The sequence below is a fragment of the Durio zibethinus genome, chromosome 14 (genome assembly GCF_047325235.1).
Source record: "Durio zibethinus cultivar Kanyao isolate XHJ-2024 chromosome 14, ASM4732523v1, whole genome shotgun sequence".
Taxonomy (NCBI): domain Eukaryota; kingdom Viridiplantae; phylum Streptophyta; class Magnoliopsida; order Malvales; family Malvaceae; genus Durio; species Durio zibethinus.
In genome coordinates this window covers 21,819,687-21,831,545 of record NC_143175.1, presented here as the reverse complement: position 1 = coordinate 21,831,545, position 11,859 = coordinate 21,819,687, and the positions used below count along the sequence as shown (strand labels likewise).

The window sequence follows — 11,859 nt, the reverse complement described above, 5'->3', positions numbered from 1 at the left end:
TCTTTATCTCTTTTATTTTATATATTTCCAGAGCTTTTTTCTCCAGGAAAAAATAAGAGCTACTGGACACTCAACAACCTAGAAATTGATGAACAACCACCATTACTACCAACACAGGTCATTGTCGACCAATGTTCGTTGACTGTCCGTCGGTGGCTGAAATTGTTCTAAAAAAATCTCCACGAGCTCGCCTCAACCTCCCCTTTTACGTGTTTTGATTGGTTTTTACAAAAGCTCTCTAGATCTCCGTAAATTTTAGCTTGAAGTTATGGTTTAACTTCTCCTTTTTCATTGCTCCAATGGCTGCCACCTTTAGGTATGTTGTTGTCCTCACTTTTGTCTATCTTTTCACTATGTTTGGAAGCTTGAAACCCTTAAAGGACGACTAAATCGAAAACAAAAAAAAATTTACTTTTTTACTTTTGTTTCTAACTTTGTTTTTTTTTTTTTTCAGTTGATATAAAGTGGTTGTTTTGTAGGAGATTGAGGATAATGATAGGGTCTGGTTAAGCAAAGATTGGTGGTTTGATTCGTTGGGTTTAGTTTTAGTGCTTGTGGGTGTTTGTGAAATTGTTTGTAGGTTTTATAGAATTTTGATTAGGTTTAACTGAGATTTAAAGGTGTTGGATCCAATGATAGGTTTTGGGTAGGGTTAGATTTGTGGTAGTGATAGCAATGGCAGTTGGTTTGTGTTTTTGTTTTTATTTTTGGCTCTGGTTATTAAGTTGACTATGATGAGAATTTTGGTGATGGGCTATTGATTTCCTAAACAATGTGATGGTGAGGCATCGAGTACTGGTGGGAATGGCAATGGTGAAAAAATGTGGTGGTTTTATGGGTTGATGGAAGCCCAATCAGTTAGTGAGTCTTGAGCCATCCTTTTCTCTACTTTGATCACAAATTTATAAAAAAAATTCATGCTAAATTAATTTTCCTTAAATTTGTGATTTGATTTGATTTGATTTAATTATGAATTACTTTTTCAATGACCACATGAATTTGGCACCCAAAATTTCCTACCAAATTTTTAACTTTTTTTTCAAGCTTTATTTATTTATTTATTTATTTATTTATTTATTTTATTTATTTTATTTATTTATTTAGACTTTTTGAAACAAGTAAAATTAAGCAAAAACAAATAAATCAAATTAAAATTAAAAATTTCTTATTGGGCTAAAAAATTTAGAGGTTAAGGTTTAGGTATTGAATTTGGGGTTTAGGTTTAAGGGGAATTCTTTTTTTTTTTTTTTGGGTTTAATTTTTTTTTTTTACTAATCTAATTTTTTTTTCAAAATTTTTACCTATATAAATAATCCATGTCATGTTTACATGTCATTTTGTATCCACGTGGTGGATTTTTATTGGCTAATATAGCTAAGTCAGCATCTAGGCTAATGAAGTTAACTTTTGGACTAAATTAATACACGATTTCATAATTTAGGTACTTAATAACTTTTTTAATTTAGGTACTAAATTCAATAAACTAAAATAGTTTAGGGGCCATTTAGGATATTATCCTTTGTATAAATTATATAAAATTTTTGTGCTACTTATTATTTAAAAAAGAATTAATGTTATGAATAGATCTTGAACTATAGTAAAGTATTTAATATAATATTTAAAATTTAAAATTTACTAATGTGATATTGAATTATAAATATATTGACTAATGTGATATTTAAAATATTGTTTATTCGTCATGTATCATCATTTAAAGTTAATCACATTAAGGATGAGTTTTATATTAATTATATATTCATGGTTCAAGTATCATATTGAATATTTTATTATAATTTAAGAATTATTAAAAAAATTAACATTTTAAAAAAGATATGTAAAATAAATTTTTTTATATGTTTGACTTAATACTATTTAATTAAGAATGTAAATTAAAAGAGTATGAATAAATTATATTTTATTAATGATATATTAATTTAATTAAAAATTTTAAAATATTATTTATGATCATTTATCAAATTTAATAAATTAAAAAAATCAATTTTTTTATATATTGTTTGTTGAATGTTTTAGTCGTTTACATCATCAAATATAAAAAATTAAATATAAATTAATTTTTTTATGTTTAAGATCATTTATTAAATTTAATAAAAGAATAAAACTTTAATTAATTTTTTAAAAATTTTTTTATTTATTTGTACCTTTAATCTCAAGAAGAAATAATGAAGTAATTTAATTATATTAAAGTAAACCACACGCTAAATCACTAATTAGCAAATTAAAATTTGGCAAATGGTCAAGGAACGTGGGTTGAAATTTTGAGAATTAGGTAAGAAAAAAAAGGAAAAGGAAAAGCAAATAAAGAAAAAATCGTACATTTTGTAGCTGTGACCTAAGAAGGATGATCTCGTCATTGTTAAAAAAGTAACGACATTGACGTCATCACGCCGTTTAAACAAAATTGGTCCGCCTTTTCTTTCCGTTAACTCGCTCACATTTATCTTTAAAAATAAAACCTCAAAATATATAAAAATAAAAAATAAAAAATAAAAACGTTTTAGCGGGAGAAGGAAAACGACGTTTCTTAGACACCTCCAATTTAAAAAATAAAAATAAAAATAAAATTTTATTTATTTATTTTTTTGGTTTAATCCAAAATTTTTTTTGGCATCGTTGCTCCATCTATCTCTTACTACTAACACGGTGGCATATATCTCCTTTCAAAGTTCACTTCCTCCCAGGGGAAAAGGATTTTTTTCTCTTTTTTAGAGCTATTCTCTCAGTAAGTTCTTTCTCATATGCTTTTAATTTTTTATTTTCCTTTATATTTTTTGAATGAAATAAGGATCTCTATGTTTTGGTTTTTATTGATTTAAGTTAACTTCATGAACTTTATTCTTTTGGGTTTTGATTTATCTGTTGGTTTAATGTTTTTATTTTCTTGATTTCTGCCAACAGTTTGTTTGAGGTTTCTGTTTTGTTTCATTTGAATGATCTGTTTTTTTCTTTTTCTTAATTGCTCTATTTGTTTTCATTACTATTTATGAAAGGTTTTTGGAATAAGAAAGTGAATTAAGGATCATAATTCAAGCTATGTATGTGCATGCATGCATGTATGTGCGCGTATGGATGATTGTGATGATGATCAGGACAAGACATGATATGATCTGATGTGTCTGTTCTTTTACTGTTGGTCATGTTCTTACTGAATTGAGATTTCTTTTTAAATGTTTTGCCTTTTAAGCAAGAACCGCTCATTTTACTTGTTCCTCTTTTTTCTTTTTTTTTATATTTTAATGCACAAGGCATGTCTTTAGATATTGATTTTCTTTATTTTTTTCCTTTTTTAATTTATATATTATTGATTAATATAAGATAATAAAATTAACAGAGATAAAGTTTTGGAACTGATTTCAATTCTCTTAAGGGGATGGACATATGCTCTGTTTTATTGTTTTTGTTAATTACTTTTTTTGCTTCAAGAAGCAAAAAATCAAAAGCATACACAAGAATAAACAATATTTTTGATGGATTAAATATTAGAGATGTAATCTTTTTTTTTAAAGCAATATATATGATTATAATTTACTTTCAATTGATCTTATATTTTAGTCATTTATTCATGTTTAATCTTTTTTTTTTGTTTAACGATAATTTTTTTTTGTTTATAGCAAATTTAGTAGAAAAATTTTTAAAAAGGAACAAAAGTAACAATCTGATAGAACTTTCAGCCTCGTTAAAGTTGCTAGCCAATTTTATAGGATTTTCCCAAAGGCGATTACAGAATTAGAGTCTGATGTGTTGAGATATTTTTGGTACATAACCTAAGGTCCATAAATGGTTAGAAAGAGAGGTCAGGAATACACAAATATCAATTCAAATAGTATTCAAGTTCAAGAATTGAGCAGCCATAGGTTTATGTACAAAAATATCTAGTATATCTTGTATTGGACACTTTAAAGATGGAAACTTAAGTATGTTTTTTATTGCAGATTGGCTTTCATCTTTTGCTACTTGTAGAAAAGGGTAACTTTGTTTTTTCTTTTGACAACAACATCAAAACAAGCCTCTTCCCACTTTGCAGTCAGCTATAAGGGCCCTTTCTTTAAAGTTGTTTTTGTGAAAACCTCATTAATATAGGAAAGTAATGTTAAAGAAGTACAAAAGAGTAGGATAGTGTGAAGCCAATCAATAATGAATAGCATATTCTTTTCTAATTCGTAGTCACTAATCGAGCTTGTTTATAATGCTAAACGAGGGTTTTGGCTATGTAGGCAAGCTTGAAACTAAGACTCAGCCTAGCTTGTTTATTAAGTGCATGACCATAAATTTCAAGGGAGTTGGGTCTTTTATCTTTTTGATAATTACTTTGGAACATGTCTTATTTCTCGGGAATAAAAGAAAGAAAAACAAAAATATTTTAAAGTTTTTAGTTGCATGAGTGAATAACTTCATCATCACAGTTAAAGTCCAATGAATACAAGAAAGACTACATAAATAAATAATTAGTATTTGGGAATGTTTTATAATTACTGCCCGATGGAGTTTGTCTACACTCTTTAAAGCTTTTAGACAAAAAATTAAGTGTTTTGGCAGTGTTTCTTTTCATATGAAAAAGCTTGATAAGAAGGCTCAACCAGCTTCTTGAATACTTTGTTAAGTGGGGATCAAGCTGCTCATGTAACTTTCCTCCTTTTACTTGTTTATTTTGCTATTTGCTTTTTGTAATTTTGAAAGTAACAGAGGAAAAAAGTTTGTGTAGATAGAAAAGTAGTATTTTGAATTATTTAAAATCGAACTTACACTTTTTGTGAATAGCACAGTGTACAATTTTACTCATACATTGAACAACTATATATTAATTTTGTCACATTTTAGCAATTTATTCATTTTCAATCTAACATGATTTTGCTATTTACTAGTTTTGCTTTTTAGCAAATTTTAAGGGAGAAAAAAGTCAAGTAGCAAAAGTAACAAGCAGCATAGCATTAGTTAACTTGCATCTCTAATTGTAATCTGTACACCTTTAAAAATTGGTTTTAAGAATCAGCACCTTTCTGAAGCTCCCTAATGTGTCTTGGATATATGTGCCCAAAGGCGTTCATGATCTACTGCACATAAATACTTGTGGTTATATATGTGTTTAGTTCCTCTCATTTGTTTATAAGAAATGAAAAGAAATAAGGGAGAAAAACTAGATACATACACAAGGCAAAAATGATTTTATATTCCTCATGTTATGCCTGCATTAACTCTGCGGTTTCTGAATCTCAAATTATCTTTGTATGTTTTGATCTGTGAGATTTCTTTTCTTATGTAATGTTCTGCTTAGGCTGCTTCCATCTTTGCATATCAAAGAGTGTGGTGTATTTTTCCTTCCTACGTGAGATTGACTTTGTATGCATTTTTTGGTGAGTGTTCTATCTACCTGCGCTAAGATAGACACATATATTCACATCGCTATGATATGCTTTTGTTGGGTATATTAATAGTTGCAATTGTTGACTTAAAATTTCTTTTGTTTGCATAACCAAGCAATTGGCCAGGTTGTTGTAGATTTTAGACTTTGGAAGCATGAACCCAAAACCAGATGGTACAAACCACCCAGAAACTAATGCAAATAACAATAAACCACCAACAGTTCGGTCTCAACCTTGGTGGTGCAGCACACGGCACGATTCCTTCTTAACAGATGTTTTAGGAGAAAGCAGTACAAGCTTATCTCCAGCCAAACACCCAAACGGAGGTTTAGATGCCAAAACAAGTGAATCTCTAAGCGTCGATGGGATTGATGATAAAATTTGTTCTAGTAAAGAAATGCCTTTAACTATATTGTCCGATCCAGGTAATGCGTATGCTGTTTTCTACAACATGTCTGCTATATGTGAGTGATCTTTAACTGCAATCTTAGTTTATGGAGTTTAAGAGTGTGATAAAAAAGGGTGGCTCAGTCCTCCACCTCTTGGTCTAGTGGCTAAAGAGGCTTTATGAGGACATAGAGGTCCTGGTTTTGAGCCAAGATCTCCTCCCTTTTCCCCCTTGTAAGAGCTATGCCCTCCCTGAACAAAAAAAAAAAAAGTGGCTCCGTGCCTTGCTTTAAGATCATGATAAACAATAATTCAATATGCCATTTGTTGCCAATTAGCTTCCTGAGCTTTAAGATCATGATAAACAATCATTCATGATGCCATTTGTTGCCAATTAGCTTCCCATCTCATTAAAATGAGTTTTGGAGAACTTGATGCATAACTTGCTTGATATTATATTTCTAGAATGTTTCATAGAATCAAAACATCGGTGAATTCGCCAAGTTGGGGAAATAATTTGATTTCTAAGACTCTGCAGTTCCTCTCTCTCTAACCAATGATTAGAAAGACCTTGGTGGACACATTAACTTCGTAATAATTTGGCATGTCTAACACACTGTCAACACACTGCATGCAGATTCATGCAACACGCACATGCCTTATAAAATCAAAGTATCACAATATTTATATGATTTTGAAGTAAAAAAGATGTAATTCTTGCATGTGATAATTTTCAAGGCATAAAATTTACTTCATAAATGTACTTAAGTTGAAGTTATGTGATTTAAAAGACTTGAAAGTGTAACTAATGTACTGCAAGGCAGGTTTCAATGAGACCTCGAAAGAAGTCATTAAGCAGTTAAACTTCTGCGTGGTGTTGAATTGCACTCTTTTAACTAACATTTCTATAGCCAAAGTGCCATAGCAGCACTCTTGGTTGTCTTGGCAATCAATTGCCGTCTTTTCTCTGATACTTTTTCACTTTAACAATTGTGAATTTTCAGTCTGTTTTTGCACATCATGGTCATATGCTCTCAAGCTAATGAAGGTTTTTCTTTTATGAAAAGATGGAAAATGTGGATATGAACAGCCATATTTACAGCATGCTATACCCATTATACATCCAACAATGGGTGAATATGTAGCACCACCAACCCAGCTGGAGCTTGTTGGCCACTCAATTGTAATTTTTCTTTTCGTCTCTCTTGGGAGAATGTGAATTCACTTAAGTACATGCGTGCTTTTATCCTTATTTATTGCTGTTGTGGTAGTAATTGCTTACATATGAAAATAAGAATTTGCATCTCGTATGATATTAAACTGTTGGATGTATGTTTTGAGGGCTATGTTTGATAGGAAGGATAGAAAGGTGGAAAGAGAGATGTACTCTGATCCAATGGTTAAACCATCTCATGTTTCTCTGTATCCTAATTATTGGATCCAGAAACCTATATATCTGCCTTTCATTTTTTTATGCTAAGTGCAATGACAAAATTCTAAGTGGAAAACTCTTTTGCAGGCATGTCTATCCTATCCATATGCAGATTCATATTATGGGGGAGTGGTGCCTCCTTATGTACCTCAATCTTTGGTATGCACTGATGTAGTCCACTATTCACCTTAAATCGTTTTTATCTTCCTACTTGCTTGGTTTTGCATGGAATGCTAGTTATATTTACCTTTTTAAGGGTTTAGAAATTTATTGGCTGTGAAGATAGTTGTAGCTCCATTTAATTGTTTTTACACTGTTAAAGCACATGAATATGTATAAGCCTAGTTATTTTCCCCATTATTATATGCATGTACAAGGCTTGAAAAGTAAGAGTTGAAATAAGGTTACAGTAAAACAGCAAAAATTTTCTCATTTAAGGTTTTCAAGAGCGTAGGGAACAAGAAAGGAAGCACTGTCAGTAAAATTTGAACTGGGAGTTAGTGCATGAATTGTTATTTCTCTCTTTTTTTGAGGCAAAAAAAAAAGGGAAATTTTGGAGATTAGGAATTGCTCTTTCAGGAAAGACTTGTTATTTTTTAGTTGCACTAATGAATAAGATTCTAAAAATAATATGAATAAATTATGGACAGAGCAGAACTCCCAACATGTATATTTTTAATAAGAATGCTCAAGACATCATATTTCTGCCTTCTATAAGCATTTTGTTAAAGAAAAATTATTTGATACACTGACAGTAGAGTTTTGTAACTCTACAAGCGGAGTGGAGATGGTGACACATGTTTCATTTTTTTTTAAATTAATTTTTTTAAATATATAAGGGACATGTGTCACCATCTTAATCTCTTATGTGGAGTTAAAAAAACTCCACTGTCAGTATATTTAATAATTTTTCTTTGTTAAATATTGTTATATCTTTTTATAATGGACACGTTTCTTTTACGGCAACAAGATATGCACCTTTCTGGTATGGATACCATGTCTTCATATACAATCAATAAGAACTTCACCATTCTCTCTAAATAAACCCTCAAGATGGTATTGCAACAGTTCAATAACTCTTCCACGACCAGGATAAATTCTACATTTTGTTCTTTATAAAAAGAATTAAATAACTAATGGTTTTGAGTATTTATCGTTAGCCTGGTGATATGACATGATAGAAGGAAATAAGTGAAATGAAATAGTCTTGTTTTGACAGAAGTTGCAGGATCAAGCACAAAAATCTGGTTGAACATAGAATTCTTGTTAAGATTGTTAGTAGCTCTTGATATGAGAAGAGTGGAAGGCTTCTGTATCTGGCTCATAATTTCACCTGGATAATATATTACTAATAAATAATAGAATGTCCATATCATTGTCTAAAATGATGAAGTTAAAAGTAAAAATTGTTTGTCAATCATCACTTGTCAAGGTAGGATTGTCAAATGCAAATTGTCTGAAAAGGAAAAGGAATTTATATTCGAATTTTGGATTTAAGATTACACATAACACCAGGTAATATATACAAAGAAAGCAATTTTAGCCGTCATTATAGTATATGAATGGTTTGTACATAATACTTGCATGTGTGTGTGTATATTATGTTTGAATAGGAAAATAATGGCTACAATTTTTTATTGTAGAACAATATTTGAATCTTCTCTTTAAAATTGTAGTAATAATTTTTTATTGCTCGATGAGAATTTTGTGAGGAACTATGAGATAGGGCATGGTGGTTGAGGTGAAAACCAATTATGGGTATTGGCAATTTCTGCCTACATTTTATTTTATTTGTTTTAATTCTCTTTTCGATAAAACTAGAAGCATTATGTTTATCTAGTGTTTTATATTTTTTGTGTGCGCTTCAGTTTGAAGGTGCTGCAATTTATAAACATCTAGTTAAATATTTGAGAAAGTAATTTTGTAGGTTCTATTAGTGTCTTAGTTTTATATACGTTCTTAAAAGCTGAAAAACTGTTAATGAACAATTTTGTTAAACGGATGCAAATACAATATGAAATATGTTTGTGACAATTATTGAAATATCATTTCAGGTACATTCTCAATGTCTTGGAGTGCATCCTGCTAGAATGGCATTGCCTCTTGAAATGGCAGAGGAACCTGTTTATGTGAATGCCAAGCAATACCATGGTATTTTAAGACGAAGGCAGTCACGCGCAAAAGCTGAGCTGGAAAAGAAACTGATCAAAGTTCGAAAGGTATTTTTTTGTCTGGATATAAGCATGGACATATGATTAGTTAATTTGTCAGTGTATTGCATCATATTTCATTTGGTTAGTACTATAGTTCAGTTGTAGATTCTTTTCTTCATTGTACATGATGCTTCATAAGATTTTTAGATTTTGCATAGGAAGCATCTCGGCATTTGCAATTGCAGAGTTGCATTTCTAAGGCAGTCTGTTACAATCTCAACGAAGTTCCTCTTGCATGTGATAAGTGAATTAATGAGGTACTGTAGTGGCTTGGAATTTTCTGCTGCTTGTTTTTTGTTCCTTATTGAGATTAAAACTATAAAGAAAAGGAAAATGGAAAATGGAAGCAGTTTGAGTCTTGTGAAAAGCAGGCAAATGTTCCTATCGTTTAAAATTCAAATACATGCTTTAGGCATAGATGGAAAATAGGGGGACCATATCTGGTGGGCCAATGATACCAAAATCTCTCAACTTGGTACTTAAGGAATGATGAAAACATTGGACTTTTATTGGTAATAGTTTGGAAGAGATAAAGTACTGTTACTTGTCTAAGTTACAAAAGTTTCTTGTATAATAATTGTCGAGACTCAAAGAGTGTCTGAAGCCTTGAGCACTGCTACCTGTGTCGTAAAGAGTGGTAGAGTACACAATCTACGCAATCTTGAAGAGAGGAGATGACTACATAAAAGCAATGAAGTTGCTTCCTGCTAACAATGTTAAATATATGTTAAGAAAGTTTTATATTTCATAATGGCAAATCATCATTCTGACAAATATAACATGAAAGTAATACCTTTATGGGTGAAAGACTTCTCTATGCACATATTGTTATCACATAAGATTGGTACTTGAAACTAGTACCTTATGTGTGAAAAACTTTTCTTTGCGCGTTATTTCCACATAATGTAAGGAATGTCAAAACTTCTTTTCATGCAAGATTATATTCTACTAGTTTCATCACTATTTGTGTTTCATTTGCATTTACAAGTTTTATATGGCGTCTACTGTCATGTTTTCCAGCCCTATCTTCATGAGTCTCGACATTTACATGCTATGAGAAGGGCAAGAGGATGCGGAGGCCGTTTCTTAAACATGAAAAAGCTTGATAGTGATGCTTCTAACGCCACTTCTGACAAAGGCAATCACACTAGTTCCAATCTTCCATCACAATATCCCAACAACTCATCAAGTGACAGATCAATTCCCAATCGCATGTCCCAGAATGCCAATTCATCTGTTGGTCATCAAGAAGTAACAGAATCTGAACTTCACGGAACAAATGTGCAGCAGGCATGCTCCAACAGCAATGGCAATGGCTGCTATCCGCATCATCAAGGGTTTCATTTCTCTACCTCTCATTCACTTCCAGATAAAATGACGGAAGGAGACTGTCCAAGGCAGCAGCATGAGAGAATTGTGGCGAACGGGGTGCCTCACAGGGCCCTGACAATCAAATGAACCTTCCTATGGGGTGAAGTGTCTCTCTAACATTGCTTTTGACCTGAAATGTTATATATTACTATTAGTCTTTATATGTATCCTGGTGTTCTTTATCGTGGGCCCCATTGTTTCACCACTCCATGCTTTCCTGACATGTTGTGGATGTTTCTTAATCGCCTGCTAATGGACACTGTTAGAAGGTCGTGAAGCTGGAGTCATTTGATTCTAACCATATCCACCGGGAAGACCCCCAGAACCATGTGTTATATATGTTGACTGGCAATTCATTCTTGGCTTATCTTTGTTTATGTGCTATAGAGGTAGATTGGAAGAAGGGAAATGTGACTTTTGTAATTGGTATTTTCACTCTCAAAATTAACCCTTTGTCTTTTAATTTATAATAAAATAATAACAGTAGCATTGTGTGAAATGAATCCGAAGTCATTCTGTCTGTCTTCTGATGTCTTTCATTCCCTTTTAATTTTCCGTTGACTACTATAATGGAGGATGGTATTTTCAAATAATTTTATCTTCTTGCATGAAGAGATCATTCTTTACTTTTGTTGGTGATTATGTTTTTGTCATTTTGATTCGTTGGATGTTTTGAAGAAATTATAAGGGAGGAACTGCCCTCAAGCCATGGGGATTATGTTAATCTTGGTATGATCACAATTGTTGTTCATATTTCTGGTTGAAGATTGCCTGGAAGACAGATAGAGAGGCCCGACACGTGAGGGCCTGGCAACGATTTATCATGTGACTTTATCCATCGATTTTCAGCACCCCCAACGTACTACGGTACTGATCATGTGATCGTTTGTCAGCTAACACGCATTATAGGCTAACTTCAAGTAGGACCCGTCTTCAGTTCTTGATGCCCTTCGCCAGAGTGGAGGCTGGAAATTATTGTTGTTATTTTCTGTAGCAGAGCCAGGGTTACGAATGTCGGCCAACTTAAACAATTTTATCCAAATCTCAATCTATCCTGACCACTCTAACTGGTCGCTAG

At 31.7% G+C, this 11,859-nt stretch overlaps 1 protein-coding gene across 3 annotated transcripts; it reads left to right on the top strand.

Moving 5' to 3' along the window:
- Window positions 1-2,596: 2,596 nt before the first annotated feature.
- Window positions 2,597-11,303, top strand: LOC111293953 (nuclear transcription factor Y subunit A-1-like). 3 transcript variants are annotated; one of them, XM_089743810.1, is made up of 7 exons: window positions 2,637-2,740; window positions 5,291-5,369; window positions 5,494-5,803; window positions 6,833-6,948; window positions 7,285-7,356; window positions 9,252-9,416; window positions 10,431-11,303. In XM_089743810.1, the coding sequence occupies exons 3-7, from the start codon at window positions 5,533-5,535 to the stop codon at window positions 10,866-10,868; spliced, it is 1,062 nt and encodes a 353-aa protein (XP_089599936.1). In that variant the 5' UTR covers window positions 2,637-2,740; window positions 5,291-5,369; window positions 5,494-5,532; the 3' UTR covers window positions 10,869-11,303. The 3 variants fall into 3 exon arrangements, with proteins under 3 accessions (XP_022742768.1, XP_089599936.1, XP_022742771.1); XM_022887033.2 differs by lacking the exon at window positions 5,291-5,369 and having other exon boundaries at window positions 2,597-2,740; XM_022887036.2 differs by lacking the exon at window positions 5,291-5,369 and having other exon boundaries at window positions 5,505-5,803.
- The last annotated feature ends 556 nt before the right edge of the window (window positions 11,304-11,859 follow it).

Excerpts from the sequence above, each read along its gene's own strand:
- LOC111293953 (XM_022887033.2), top strand. The coding sequence starts at position 5,533 with ATGAACCCAAAACCAGATGGTACAAACCACCCAGAAACTAATGCAAAT. Across the intron at positions 6,949-7,284 it reads AGCTTGTTGGCCACTCAATT|GCATGTCTATCCTATCCATA; the intron begins GTAATTTTTCTT and ends ACTCTTTTGCAG. Across the intron at positions 9,417-10,430 it reads AACTGATCAAAGTTCGAAAG|CCCTATCTTCATGAGTCTCG; the intron begins GTATTTTTTTGT and ends CATGTTTTCCAG.